This window comes from Trematomus bernacchii, unplaced genomic scaffold (assembly GCF_902827165.1).
Source record: "Trematomus bernacchii unplaced genomic scaffold, fTreBer1.1, whole genome shotgun sequence".
Classification (NCBI taxonomy): domain Eukaryota; kingdom Metazoa; phylum Chordata; class Actinopteri; order Perciformes; family Nototheniidae; genus Trematomus; species Trematomus bernacchii.
In genome coordinates this window covers 45892-60789 of record NW_022987722.1, presented here as the reverse complement: position 1 = coordinate 60789, position 14898 = coordinate 45892, and the positions used below count along the sequence as shown (strand labels likewise).

Sequence of the window (14898 nt, the reverse complement as noted above, 5' to 3'; positions counted from 1 at the left end):
GGTACCATAGTTAATCAAAATCAGTTTATTTTATCTTTTTATTTTTTTTACTTTATATGTCCACCACTGATGTGAATTGTTTTATATAAATATATATGATGTTCATATGTTATTGAATAAATAATCACTTATATAATATGCATTTTATAAATGTCCCCTGTTACAGCAAGTAAAGAGCCAAAGATAGCTTATTATTAGCCTTGGTTTTATTTATATATATTTTTGTGAGTGACATAAAATTCATTGTAATGCTTTTTATAATTATACTTTATTAAGAGTGTGTAAATAAATAAAAGATACTCTGCCCAAATGCGAGGATAGTGAAAGTTAGCTGATAGCGGAACTATCTGTTATCACAGTGAGTGCGTCAGTCCGGACGGAAATCACTGGTGCACAACAGCTACATTCAAGGTCCATGCTAACTCAACCTTTAATGAAGCTACATTTCTTAAAGTAAAAGACAATAATATACATGATTTAAATCCATAACAATGATTTAAAGAAGATCACTGAATGAAAAACCGTATTTTGTGGAATATCCAGCCGTCAGCGTTTGGTTCAACGTGATCACAGTGAGTAGAGACAGATTATGGTTTACATGTTTTTACAGTATTATTATTTACAGTAATGTTAATCAGATGCTAAAGGCCATGCATTGTGACGTTAACAATGTCATTGAATTGGTCAGAATACTTTGAATGTAAATAAGTGAATACAAATCGCAAAATGACAATAATAAGTGTAACGTAATCCTTTGGTATAATTTAGAAATCGTTGAAAAGTATTACTATAATATACTATAATATACTATACTATACTATAATATACTATACTATAATATACTATACTATAATATACTATACTATATTATAGTATAATATACTATACTATATTATACTATAATATACTATACTATAATATACTATACTATACTATAATATACTATACTATAATATATTATACTATTCTAGACTAGACTTGACTATAATATACTATAATATACTATACTATAATATACTATAATATACTATATTATACTATACTATAATATACTATACTATACTATATTATACTATACTATAATATACTATAATATACTAGACTATAATATACTATAATATACTATACTATACTATACTAGACTTTACTATACTATACGTAATATACTATAATATATTATACCACAATCGTAATTGGTGATTTACCTGCTTAATACAAAACAACATAACGTAGAAAAGCAAAATGTTTCAGCACTAGTCGGAATTTATTTTCTCTAATCAAAGTAATGGTGTAACAAATATACATTCTAGACCAAGAGGATGTCTTTAAATGTCTTGCTTTGTCAGTCAAAAACCCCCTAAAATTAATATAAAATTATATAAAACAGAAAAGCAGGAAATCCACATATTGGAGAGATTGAAAACAGCATTTCTGCTTGAAAAAATACTGTTACAATTAATTGAGTATCAAAATAGTTGCCGGTTATTTTTTGTCTACTGTTTATCAATTAATCGTTGCAGCTTGAATTGAGTTTTTTCTGTGTAAATATCCATCATACATATTTGTATTTTTATATTCGGGATTGTGGGAAACGGTATTTCAATCTCTCTGTCTGTGCACACAAACTGAACGATTGACAATAAAGTTGACTTTGACTTGATCCTTACCCTGTAATGTGTAATAACGCCCTCATTCTGCTCTGTATCCCAGCTGTGAATCGTCCCGACTGAAATGTCTCTTCCTAAGCTGGCCCGCCTCCCCTCAGCGAGGCTGCTGACGTCCGTCCTCCCCCATCATCAGCTGCTGCTCCCCCCTCTCTCCCCTCTCACCATCCCCTGCAGGACTAAGATCCAGCAGGACTACAGACGCCCCGGCCAGCCCATACAAAAGGAATCCCCCCTCAACTTCAACTTCTCCAAGGGAATCAAGAGCATCAAGAAGCATTTCATGCTGATGAAAGACGAGTTCTTCGAGCGCTTTGTGGGTCCGCAGGGGAAACCGCTCATCGAACACATCCTGGAGCAGAACCTGGTGATCTGGGAGTTCAGGGGTCCAGAGAGCCTTAAGCAGTGGACGGTTTCCTCGGATCAGGAGATAGGAGGTCGGAGTGAAGTTCACCTGAAGATGGGCAGGAACGTTAACACCTGCTTCTTGCACGGTAAGCTGTGCACCACCATCCCGAGGGACGGAGTGACGCGGTACAGCGGATACTGCAACATGCGCTCAAAGATACCCAAGGTTAGAGCCCTAAAGACTTACCCTCCAAACGTGTATGCATCATGTATAACTTTTAATAAATTACTGTAACAGCATTAATTAATTAATAATTACTGCCACTATTTTCTCTGGATTTTAAATTTTACAACTCACAGGGTTCATACAAAATCCTGACAGTTGAAATTAAACAATACTGTCATCACATTTTCTATAAAGGAATTCTGTAAACTTGCAACTTCATTTCTAGCAACATTTTAGATGCAATTATAGAGGCTTAAAGGTCCCATGTCATGGCCATTTCTACTGATCATAATTCCATTGTTAAGGTCTACTAAAATAGATTTATATTGTGCAATGTTCCAAACTCACATTGGTTTCTCATACAGCATCTCTGTATAGTATGTGTATTCACTCTCTGTCCTAAACGGCTTGTTGGAGCTCCTGCCCCCCCTCCCTGTGAGCCCAGTGTGCTCTAATTGGTCGGGACGTTGCGAGGCTCGTTGCTCAGTGAGCTGGCTTACTGGTGTGGTTTCCGGGTCGGCGAGACAGCGCAAAACTCATCCTGAGCACACACAATCACTCACAGCCGAAGTAAAAACAATAAGTGTGGCTTGATATTGAGTAAGAAAAAGGTTTATAACGCTGTGAGAATGAGTCTGCGGAGAGCATTTCTCCGCGATCCCAACTCGTCTATTACCAAGCAGGGAGCTCTATGCAAGTCAATGGGACTCCCTGTTAGTTGAAAATGAGAGATCTCCAACGAGGCGTTCTGGGGCAGCATAGACAGGTATTTTCTGTGTTAGAGTTTTACTCCCTACAGGGTGTACTTTGAGGGTTTTTGACTCTGCAGACCGTTTACATGCATAAAAAGCTACATAACACACAAGGGGACGGGTAATAACCAGAAAAGCATGACATGGGACCTTTAAAGGTGGGGTAGGTAAGGTTGAGAAACCGGCTTGAGATACACTTTTTGTTATATTCCATGGAATGCTCTTAACATCCCGATAGCAATGAATATCTTAAGTGCTTTGACAAAAAATCCATAAAAAAATGTCATCTGTGGAAGCCGTAGTACTGTAAAAAGCATGACCAAAAAGCACGACCGGCCCGGCTAAAATAACTGGATGGCCTACCTGCCTGTCAGCCTTCCATCTGTGCACATACTTATCTCGTGCCCTCATTGGTCATGTGCGCGTTCGTGTGTGTTGGAGGAGGGGCTCTGTAAGGAAGTGGCAGATTTTTTCCGGCTGTGTATTTTCAAATTCTAGCGCACTCGAGCTGGTTTCTCCAAAATGACCTACCCTACCTTTAAAGTCTGGAAACAACTGAATAAAGTACCTTCAAAATGCTTGAATTTTTCACTTGTACCTAAAAAAATATATATGTACCGAACGTGAACTCAATATTTTTTTTATTTAGAATACTTGAAGAAGGTTTCGGTATTTCCCCAACAGAATTGTATTCTTGGCTATGGAGGAGGCGTCTTTGGAAATAACATTTGTTGAACATGTTATTAAAGTTAAATTAACTACTTTTATTTATCTATTTTTGCTAGTTGTTTTTTTTTCATATGAAGATGGATTTTTATCTGGAATTTCTTTCCTGGAAATATTTCAGCGTGACTTTATAGATTTAAATTAAGAAAAATGTACATGTTTTTATTTTAATTATTTGGGGGGTCTTCCTCTCTGTTTTGACCTTACACTCTTTTTACTGTCTTACAAAGAGAGGTATTTAATTGTTTTAAACATACAAAGCAGTTACAAAATTAAACTCTACAACAACTCCTGAAACACCTTCAACAATTTATCTATATTTCATTTCTTTGCCATGTTAACAGATAATTGTACAAATAAATACAAGCTGCTAATTTCATTATTATTTATTTCCAACACAGACTTGTCCCTACTCTCTGGTTTATCATACATTTGTATTTGACCGAAAAACGGCCCACACTTAAGTCCTGTACATTCTCCACTTTTCCTAAATGAATATTGGTGTCAGCTCTTAATACAGCTTCCCTTTCCGTCTCTTTAGGCTTCATTTGACAGGAAGAAGCACTATGACTGGTCCAGCTTCAACACCCTGCATCTCCGAGTGAGGGGAGACGGCCGGCCGTGGATGATCAACATCGCCACGGAGACGTACTTCTCTCACCAGAAAGACGACATCTACAACTACTTCCTGTACACCAGGGGGGGGCCCTACTGGCAGGAAGTCAAGGTGATGCCACACATTTTTTTTTTTAGAAAGACGGTTAAATGTGCTTTATTGATTCCAAATTGGGATATTATTTAATTATTTTTACTTTTAGGAAATGCTGCTTAAAGAGTTCTCTCCTGCTGATGTTCAAGTGTATATCAGTATGTAGTGTCTCTACTTTAAAGAGTCCTCTCCTGCTGATGTTCAAGTGTATATCAGTATGTAGTGTCTCTACTTTAAAGAGTCCTCTCCTGCTGATGTTCAGGTGTATATCAGTATGTAGTGTCTCTACTTTAAAGAGTCCTCTCCTGCTGATGTCCAGGTGTATATCAGTATGTAGTGTCTCTACTTTAAAGAGTCCTCTCCTGCTGATGTTCAGGTGTATATCAGTATGTAGTGTCTCTACTTTAAAGAGTCCTCTCCTGCTGATGTTCAGGTGTATATCAGTATGTAGTGTCTCTACTTTAAAGAGTCCTCTCCTGCTGATGTTAAGGTGTATATCAGTATGTAGTGTCTCTACTTTAAAGAGTCCTCTCCTGCTGATGTTCAGGTGTATATCAGTATGTAGTGTCTCTACTTTAAAGAGTCCTCTCCTGCTGATGTTCAGGTGTATATCAGTATGTAGTGTCTCTACTTTAAAGAGTCCTCTCCTGCTGATGTTCAGGTGTATATCAGTATGTAGTATCTCTACTTTAAAGAGTCCTCTCCTGGTGATGTTCAGGTGTATATCAGTATGTAGTGTCTCTACTTTAAAGAGTCCTCTCCTGCTGATGTTCAGGTGTATATCAGTATGTAGTGTCTCTACTTTAAAGAGTCCTCTCCTGCTGATGTTCAGGTGTATATCAGTATGTAGTGTCTCTACTTTAAAGAGTCCTCTCCTGGTGATGTTCAGGTGTATATCAGTATGTAGTGTCTCTACTTTAAAGAGTCCTCTCCTGCTGATGTTCAGGTGTATATCAGTATGTAGTGTCTCTACTTTAAAGAGTCCTCTCCTGCTGATGTTCAGGTGTATATCAGTATGTAGTGTCTCTACTTTAAAGAGTCCTCTCCTGGTGATGTTCAGGTGTATATCAGTATGTAGTGTCTCTACTGGGACATGTCTCCATGCTCTAATGTTCAAAAAGCTCTTTATTTTTCTCATACTGCCTTCTCATCTTTTCACCCTCTGTCTGAAACCAGAGCCCACAGGGATTTCAGCTTTTTTGTTTGTTTTATATGAAATGTGAGCAGTTATTCTAACACTTTCATCTGATCCATTTCAGATTCCTTTCTCCAAGTTCTTCCTATCACACCGCGGGAGAATACAAGACAACCAGCATCCTATCTGGCTGGATAAGGTAAAGCAGAAGAAAATCGCAAACATAAAATATTAAATAAATGAAGCTACGACAGTTACACTGTTGAGAAACTGCTGACCTGTATACTTAATCTGTATTGACAGGTGAACACCATTGGATTTACGTTGGGAGATAAAGCAGAGGGACACTTTCAGCTGGAGGTTGACTTTGTTGCTGTCTGTAAAGATTATGCTCACACTGAGGAGTTTGCCTATGAGATGTACGAGAGGAATCCAAAAAACTGAGAGCGACCGTGATGATACTGCAGATGAACTTTCGTTGAATAATGGTCGCTTTAAACTACGACTACCAATAAAGAAATGCAGTCAACAACACACTCATTCATCTTACGGGAGAAACTTATTTCTTGTGCTCGTTATATTTGTATTCTAGCACATTAACTGTTGCGCAGCGTGCACACGGCAGCGTGCACACGGCAGCGTGCGTTGAAGCTTGCCGGCGGGCGTGTCTGAAACTTGACCAACAACCAATCACATTCAAATCAAATCAGGTTTTATTTATAAAGCACATTTTAAAATATATTTCAGTTGTTTTACTTTGTGCACCTCAACACCCTCACACATACATGTTCATGCAATCCTCACCCTGCAGTTACATTACTGATACCACTGACGTTCACACCTCATGCTTTACTTGTGTTGCACTTGATTAATTTGGCTAATTTGAACCACTTGCTTTAATAAACATATTTTGTTAAATCGTTGATACAGGCCCTTTCTCATTTCATCAATTCCCCCTCCTCGACTCCTCGACTCCTCGGTCCTCCGGGAGTGACCCGGAAATGAATTTTAGCGCGCCATGTTGAAGGACATCTCATTTCTCTAAATGCACTTCGAGGACCGAGGATCGAGCGTCGAGGAGGCTCTCTGGAGGAGCTATAACCGAGGATACACTGATGGGTCCTCCACGGTCCTCCACGGCTCCTTCGTGGATGCATTTCCGGGAACAGAGATGTTTCAAAGAGTCGTGACGCACGGCCGGACTGATCTCAGCCAATGACAGCTCTGCATGCATCCCCTGGATATTATTTTATTAACTGCTTTCATCGCGACGCGATGTTTACAGTGAGAACAGCTGTGAGGTCCGTGCAGAAAGCAGAGCAGTGTGTATAATATATATCATATCACTCAGTATAACAGGCCTACTCTCTTTATTTGCTTTAGTTTAGTAGATATCTACAAACAAAGTCGATATTTTTCTAAAACCATTTAGTGCTTCACATAATAAAATACACAACAGCTGTAGCCTGATTATATGCTTTAGGAGCTGTAGGTGCGTGTGTGTGGTGTAGGTGTGTGTGGTACAGTGTGTGCGTAGATGCGGTGGACAGACAGGGCTCAGTTGGTTTGGTGTCGTCTGCTTACTTTTAATACTTGTAGATAACATTTTTGACACGTAATTTATTTTCCTCATTCTAGCGACCAGAGGGGGGGGTTCCTCCGCTCGCATCTCCTGTGGGCGGGACTAAGTCTCGAGGATAGGAGTCGAGGAGGGGAATGAGAAAGGACCATGGTGTGTCTCCTCTTTGTTGTGGCCTTTTGAGCCAGGTCATAACAGAGATCAAACACACATTTAGGACGTTTCAATTACAGGACACCATCTTGTTGTTAATTAAAAGTAAAAATCAAGTTGTTTATCTTGTTATAAAGAAGGCCTATTCTGCTTTTTGGGGTGTTCTAGAGGTTTTTGTGCATATTAATGTTCTGCAAAGCTAAAAAAAAACATGTGTTCTGTGAAAAAAACAAAGCAAACAAGGGAATAATTAGTATCAATGTCTTTTTATTAGTCGGCAAATCAAATTTTTAATAACAAAAGTACCAGTACAATGGTGTCAAAATACATAAAAGCATCATTAAGAGCTGTAAACTACGGCATCAGATCTAAAAACACATTAGGTAAGATAGAAGCAGAGGATTAGAGCTTCCTAACAGCGGGCTAAAAGAAGCGTGAGCTGCAGAAAACAAAATATTTACAATGGAAAACAAGCTGTACAAAACGTATAGAAACAAGCGGGATATTTTTTTCACATCATGACGAGGCCTCTTCTGGCCCCGAGCAGATTCTCTTTCTTCTGCTTCCTGCCTTCCTCGTGCTTCCCTCTCCTGTCCCCCCTGGAATATGGAAAACACAAACATCCGTAAGAGACTGACGCTGTAAGACATACGTGTTGATATAAGTGTGTGCTTTAATGTTGAACATACCGTGTCTGGACCTGGTGCTGTTTGTAGTTTTTCTGATGAGAGTTTGAGATCAGCGACTTGTTTGCTGCCGGGTTTTCATTGGCGTCTCCGAGCGGCTTCAGTTTACCTTAAAAAAAAAAAAAACGTGTTTTAAAAAGCTATTTCAAAGCTCTGTGACAGAAAACATGGGGGGTTTGTTCGTCTAGTAGCAATAGTATATTTTCAGGGAAACAGGAAAGAAATTAGACGTGGTTTTGTACCTGAGTGGGGCTTGTAAGAGAGGGCACGAGACAGACTGGCCTTCAGGTCAAAGGTCGGCTTCTTCTGGTTCCCGGGGGTAATCAAAGCACTCGTGTTGCCCGTGAAAACAAACGCTCCTTTGGATTCAAGTAGGAAAAAGTTAAAGCAATCACTCTATACATTACTATATGTAGATGTAATGTTTAGGATTTAAAAGGCAAAGTTACCTGAAGTGTTTGTGGCAGAGAAAGTCTTGACGGCTTTGGGCTTCTCTCCCTCAGCAGTGGTGGGTTTTTTAGGCGTGCTCGAGGTCACGCAAAGAGTCATGCGCGCCGGCGTCTTCACCAGAGATTTCTTATTCCCATTGTCATGAGTGGCTTCTGAGAACCTGCAAACACACGTGTCACATGTAAAAGTATTTCTTGTTGTCAATAGAGAGGCGAAGTCCCTCCCTTTCCGGGGGACCTCCATGGGACCTTATTTCGGAAAAATTATGTATTGTGTTAAGGAATAATTCTTCTAGATATCTAACCTTTTGCTCTGTGACGTTTTATGATCTACTCTGACGTCTGTTATCTCCTTTAAGGAAAGGCATTGGTGCCATATGTGTTGTCACCAGTTTGTGACCGGTCAACTTGTCTGGCACGAATGGTACTTGTTGTGAGAACGCTGAGGCACTTCTTTATCGGTGTTTGTGGACTCTAAGATGTGAAATCTTTGAGGCCATGAGTGTCGGACGCAGGTGGTTCAGTGTTCCCAGCTGTTTAGTCTACTCCTTCAGAGATGTTGATTTCTCTCTGTGAACCAGTTAAAAGGTCTAGCATAGAGAGAGGCTCTTCAGGATTGACGTGGCAACTCTACCGTGAAGTCAGAACCTCTGACTCTTTGACTTGTGATGTGAATCCTCCGGCCGAATACTCTGAATAAACCCATCAGTGTTTGACATCAAAGCTCCAACTCTCACCGTGTCTCCTTCCTGAGTCGGTGACTCCCAATGCATTGCTACACAGAAGTTTCCCCCACATATTGAAGTCAATGGGGAGAGAAAGGTTATCTTTCGATCCTGTTTGAATGTGCCACGAATTACACATATGATGTTTGTCAATTTAAAAGATAATTTTGCAAGTCAAAAAAAAAAAAATGTGTCGTAAAACACGTTTTTGTGTGAAACCGCTCAATGAACTACATCTCCCGTCTCGCACCACACACCAAGACGGCCGTCACGTTGGCACATTTAACTTCTTTCTTTCAGAATGAGGCGAAAAGTATTAAAAGAGGTGAAAATCACTCCAAGTCTGGGCATGTTGAGAGCTGTACATACACACAAGGGGAGTTAGTCGGTTCCTAAGAGCCAGCATGCGGGACCGGGATTCTGGGATTTGTAGTCTTTCTAGTTGCGCATTTTTCATAGTCTTATATTTCAACAGTTTTACGACAAACTGTGACTTTTTTGACATGGAAATGATTTTTTAAGATTGACAAACATCATATGTGTAATTCGTGGCACAATTCAAACGGCATCGAGAGATAATCTTTCTCTCCCCATTGACTTCAATGCATAATTTTTCTGAAATAAGGTCCCATGGGTCGGAAGTAGATGGGCGGGACTTAACCTCTCTATCCCTTGCGTTTGTTATGGTTTCAAAGCGAGGCCATAACATTAAACACTACAAACACAAACTTCTTGCAAGCCTGTTATTGCAAAGAGAGGGCCAAGAGAGGAAACCATTTATTCATACAAGAGAGGCTGAGAGGTCTAAAACATCCCCAGACACAGCTAGCTACTTGCTTAAGTTCCTGAAATTATGAACTGTTTTTGGCTTTTGCAATCATTTCTGTCCCAAAGTCCAAAGAAAGCTCCTCACCGAACGTTGATCCTGCGCGTGGAGAGGACAGACGGTCTGAACAGAGCCGCTTCCTTCCCTGCAGGTTTAGCTTTACTGGCAGAGAGCACAGTGTTCCTGCGTTTGTCCTTTGCTGGTTTTTTATTCGGCAGGATGGGGCTGAACATGGAGGCACGAGTCTCGCTCACCTTCTGTTGAATAAACACACCCAGGTGAGCACCTTCACTGCACAGGATGTGATCAATATACTGGCAGCTGGAGGTCATGCTCACCACTTTAGTTTTGGCATCAACTTGCTGCAGTTTAGTTTTGTCTGACGGAGTCTGAAAACAAAACCAAAACCATTTAACAACATAGCAGGTTCTCATCAGGTAAACATTTAAAGGTCCCATGTCATGCTTTTCCGGTTATTACCCGTCCCCTTGTGTGTTATGTAGCTTTTTCTGCATGTAAACGGTCTGGCCGATTATCGGGGCCGATATTCCGCATTTCACCGATTATCGGTATCGGCCTTTTTTAAATCAAATTGCCGATAAAACTTTGGCTCTGATGCGGCCGTTTCTCTGGCTGCAGTCACCACTCTGTACACGAGCAATGTCCCGCCCACAGCCCTATCTGATAGGCTATTACTGAAGTGTCAATCAACACTGAAGATTTTCCGGGCGGGAGCCAGAGAGGCGGGACCTTCTCAGATTACCTTCGCAGACACAGGCTGAGGCAAGCAGCAGCGCTGAGCGGCAGAGCCATACATGTGTTTCGAAGGTAAGTCAGTTGAAAGCCGAAGTTCAATAAACATCCCAATCCCCTTTGTTGAAGTTGCAAAAACACCACGATCTTATGATCCAATTCTATCAGTTTCAGTCAGTCAGAGTTGGGGGTGCGTGCAGCGTCTCGCAGCGGAGTAACTGTGGTGCGGAGGGGGGCTGCGAGTGGAGCCTCGCAGTTTTTCAGGTTGATATGTGAAGCTCATTAGCTAGCCAACATGTATCTAGCAAATGTTTAGCAAAATATTAGAAGTGAGGCTACTAGACTAACGTTAGGTCTACTGTAATAGCCTCACTTTTAATATTTTGCAAAACATTAGCTAGCACTAGTGTTTTGCAGTTGCTAGCAGCTTATTGGGATTTTATGCTAGATAGACAGGCATTGTTTTGATATAATAAATTAAGCATTATTGTTAGTTAAGCATGTCAGCCTGCAGCCCCACTTTGAACTCTCTGTCTCTCTCCAACTCATTGCAGATGGCTGCACTAAAGAAAAGGGCAGAGAGGAAACCAGTTGTAAGATTTTTAAAAGTCCATTAAACATAATATATGCTTAAATGCATTTCAAAGAAGTTGTGTTGGAGTTTGTGTTATTCTACATTTTGACACCAAGATTTTCAGATTTTACTGCAAATGTATATCGGTTCCAAATATCGGTTATCGGTCTCCTTGATTACTAATAATCGGTATCGGCCTTGAAAAAGCCATATCGGTCGATCCCTACCCTGTAGCGAGTAAAACTCTAACACAGAAAAGACCTGTCTATGCTGCCCCAGAATGCCTCGTTGGACATTTTTCTTTTTCCATTTTTTTCTTCCGGGTCATAGTGACGTAACGCCGACCAAATGGACCAATCTGCGGAGCTCTGCACACACACACACACACAAACTCACAGCCTGGCTGTGCTCAGGCTTAGATCCGCGGTGTCTCGCTGTCTCGCAGACCCCACGCAGCAACCAGGAAATGACACTAGTAACCCAGCTCACACTGTCCGCTCCTCGAGCTCCACAGGGCGGAGCAGCGATCCCCGCACCCAGACCCCACGCAGCATTCTCATCTGTTTGTCATTACTGGTGTCATTTTCTGGTTGCTAACAAACGCCATTGTAACACATAATCACTGATGTTCCGCTGTAACGGTGGTTGACCAATCAGAGCACAGTAGGCTCATAGGGAGGGGGGGGCAGGAGCTCCAACAAGGCGTGTAGGACAGAGAGTGAATACACATACTATACAGAGATGCTGTATGAGAAACCAATGTGATTTTGAAACATTGAACAAATGTAAATCTATTCTAGTAGACCTCAACAATGGAATTATGATCAGTAGAAATGGCCATGACATGGGACCTTTAAGTTGATCTGGATGATTAACAAAGTCTGATTTTGAAGGTACCTTCAGTTCCTTGCCTGAGCTCCTTAGAGACTCCATCTGTTTGTTTTTTCTCTGGACATAAGAGTCAATGGACTCCATCTTGCTGAAATTTGCCTCGTGGAGTTTCTTGAAGTCTAAAAAAAAAAAGAAGAGACATTTACAAAAGTTAACTGGAGGGTTTGGGGGGGGGGGGGGACATCACTGTCTTTCTGTTATGTGAGGAGGAAAAAAGTACTTACTAGGAGTGACAGGGTTCAACATCAGCTTTTTCTTAGCCTGCAGTCGAGGGATTTTACCGGCTTTGGCCACCTTCTGAGCTTTTTCTGTACAGATATTAAGTAAGTCAAATAAAGGATTAGTATGTGTTCACAACCGGATTTGGAGTCAAGAATCTCTGAAGACAAACGGACATGTTGCTTCTGTCTGTCAGAGGGAACATGCTATTCAATGCAAACATAATTTAACAGTAAAAATATGTAACTACTGACCCGTGTTATCATGCACAGCGGCTTCATCTTTAACCTCAGAGGTCTGGGGCTCCTGAAGAGGCGCGGTCTCACTTTGTTCAGAGTCCTTGGCAGAGGACACTTTCCTCTTCTTAGCCCCCCAAGCCCCACAGGGTGCAGCAGATGAAGCCACTACAGTGTCAACCTTTGAAAGGAACAACAACAATTTTTAATTCTCCCGAATGCAAAAAGTACAGGCACAGGGTATATGCAGGAATCCTGAAGTCAAATGTAAGACATTTTAAGACCTTTTTAAGACCCTTTCCATACATTTTAAGAATTCATCGCCACTTGGAGTTTTAACCGGTTACATTGGTGACACACTTTACCTCACATTGACTATATACAGTATTGATTGTCCTTCCTCCTTATCTTCCAACCATTTGGACGCAGACTTGCATTTCCCCATAACGATGTTGTTTAACAACCGGCGTAAACGGACCTTCGCGCGCTATCAAGCAGTGAGCGTGCGATGTCCTGTTCAGGTGACGTCAAATCCAACGGGATGCCATAAATAAACTACACAGAATCACACTACACACCTACGCAATGATTACATTCAGGCACACTGTAGAATACAACCTCTTTGGACAATTTATATACTTATTGAAAACAAGCTACAACATTTAATACCTTGGAAAATGCCGTTTAATACTTTTTAATAGCCTTCATTTTCGCTAAATTGATTTATCAACTTTTAATACTTTTTAAGACCCCGCGGACACTGTGTGGCACTGAGGCAAAGTAGAGCAAGTGGTACTGCTCTGCATAATGAGGTGTGAATGGGGGGATGATTCAGAGTATGTAAAGCGCTTTGAGGGGTCGAAAATACCTGATAGAGCACTATATAATATAAGAGCAGAGCATTTACCATTTCTTATTCTATTCAACAAATCTGCCCAACAATGATATCTATACAATGTGTGCATTGAGTAGGTAATGGTGTGAAATACCTGGGCGTCACTTGGAGGTGACTTGTCCTCACACACGGTCGCAGTATCAGAGAGTTTTCTCTTGGTACCGTTCCCTTTGCCCCGACGTGTGTTCACAAACACAGTGGGGCAGGGAACCTCTTCCTCATCCTGAACACTGTCCTGTGTCACAGCTTCATCTTCTTCAACAGCAGCAGGGACATCTTTCTCTTGCTCCTGAAAAACACCAGAATAATACAACAATGAGTACACAATACATATTAAGATCTGTGTGGGTCTCAAATTGGGACATTTTTAAAGCAGAATGTTAACAAGACATGTATACATGTATTTTTTATTAAAAAAAGTATAAAAATAAACAGTAGAAAGATAATGTATATCAATAGATACTCTATGTACAATATAATACAAAATAAGTTACCAATCACTATTATAAACAAACGTAAGACCAAAAAGTATTTGCAGATTTGTACATACATATACAGATATATATATATAACAGTAGAAAGATATATCTATAGATATATATCGTACAATATAAAAGAGACAGAAAAAGTCCCAGTACATTATAAAAAAATCGACCTACTACTAAAACATATAAACAAAGGATACTTTATACACGGCACGAGTGTGCAAATGAGTTGCAGTTGTATTACATTTTAATGAAATTAGGTACGATGTGAGAACAATATAGGCTATGTACGATGTTTAAATAAAAAAAGGACATGATTTAAGGCAGATTTAGCAATAAAACAGTGTCATTTGTCAGGGTTAAATTACCTGCACTTCCTCCTCTTTGTCCTTTTCTTGACGATAATGCTGCTTGATCGCTTTCAGGAGTTTGTCAGCCTGTTTTAGCAGAAAGAAACGTAATGTTATTGAGTATATTTCGCCCAGGTACACACATGCAGACGTTAGCTTCCAGTAACCGTTAGCCTTAACACAGTTGAAAAAAAACATCTATTTCTGATTTAATGTAAACATTACAACTCCATTACCTTCACATTCCCTTTAAGCCCGAGCTCCTTCGCGATGCTTCTCAGATCGGCATATTTCATAGAGTCCAAATCCATGGTTTTGTTATATTTTATTCCGTATTATAAGAGAAAACCAGCACACACGTTAAGTTTCTGAGGGAGGTGTGGAGGAGCTGACGGTTAAAAAATACTGCGATTCAAAACACAGCAGGAGGAGCCGTTTGATTGGCTCCCGTGTCTGACAAGATGTGCCTCGCAGCCAATCAGAGAGATGGCACATTTTTGACATTATTTTATCCGTT

The 14898-nt window shown here is 40.3% G+C and overlaps 2 protein-coding genes across 2 annotated transcripts; one reads left to right on the top strand and one right to left on the bottom strand.

Moving 5' to 3' along the window:
* Positions 1-359: 359 nt before the first annotated feature.
* Positions 360-6094, top strand: ndufaf1 (NADH:ubiquinone oxidoreductase complex assembly factor 1). Its single transcript, XM_034144344.1, has 5 exons — positions 360-572; positions 1711-2238; positions 4258-4443; positions 5685-5759; positions 5864-6094. The coding sequence occupies exons 2-5, from the start codon at positions 1732-1734 to the stop codon at positions 6002-6004; spliced, it is 909 nt and encodes a 302-aa protein (XP_034000235.1). The 5' UTR covers positions 360-572; positions 1711-1731; the 3' UTR covers positions 6005-6094.
* Positions 6095-7539: 1445 nt separating this feature from the next.
* Positions 7540-14773, bottom strand: nusap1 (nucleolar and spindle associated protein 1). The gene is made up of 12 exons (XM_034144351.1): positions 14618-14773; positions 14400-14468; positions 13641-13835; positions 12670-12832; positions 12421-12504; positions 12203-12315; positions 10317-10367; positions 10066-10235; positions 8428-8588; positions 8221-8337; positions 7982-8087; positions 7540-7891 (listed from the first exon to the last, which is right to left on the bottom strand). Exons 1-12 carry the CDS (start codon positions 14690-14692, stop codon positions 7804-7806), a joined length of 1392 nt encoding a protein of 463 aa, XP_034000242.1. The 5' UTR covers positions 14693-14773; the 3' UTR covers positions 7540-7803.
* Between the last annotated feature and the right edge of the window lie 125 nt (positions 14774-14898).

Excerpts from the sequence above, each read along its gene's own strand:
- ndufaf1 (XM_034144344.1), top strand. The coding sequence starts at position 1,732 with ATGTCTCTTCCTAAGCTGGCCCGCCTCCCCTCAGCGAGGCTGCTGACG. Across the intron at positions 2,239-4,257 it reads TGCGCTCAAAGATACCCAAG|GCTTCATTTGACAGGAAGAA; the intron begins GTTAGAGCCCTA and ends CCGTCTCTTTAG. Across the intron at positions 4,444-5,684 it reads CCTACTGGCAGGAAGTCAAG|ATTCCTTTCTCCAAGTTCTT; the intron begins GTGATGCCACAC and ends GATCCATTTCAG.
- nusap1 (XM_034144351.1), bottom strand. The coding sequence starts at position 14,692 with ATGGATTTGGACTCTATGAAATATGCCGATCTGAGAAGCATCGCGAAG. Across the intron at positions 12,316-12,420 it reads GTTGAACCCTGTCACTCCTA|ACTTCAAGAAACTCCACGAG; the intron begins GTAAGTACTTTT and ends TTTTTTTTTTAG. Across the intron at positions 10,236-10,316 it reads TTGATGCCAAAACTAAAGTG|AAGGTGAGCGAGACTCGTGC; the intron begins GTGAGCATGACC and ends TTTATTCAACAG.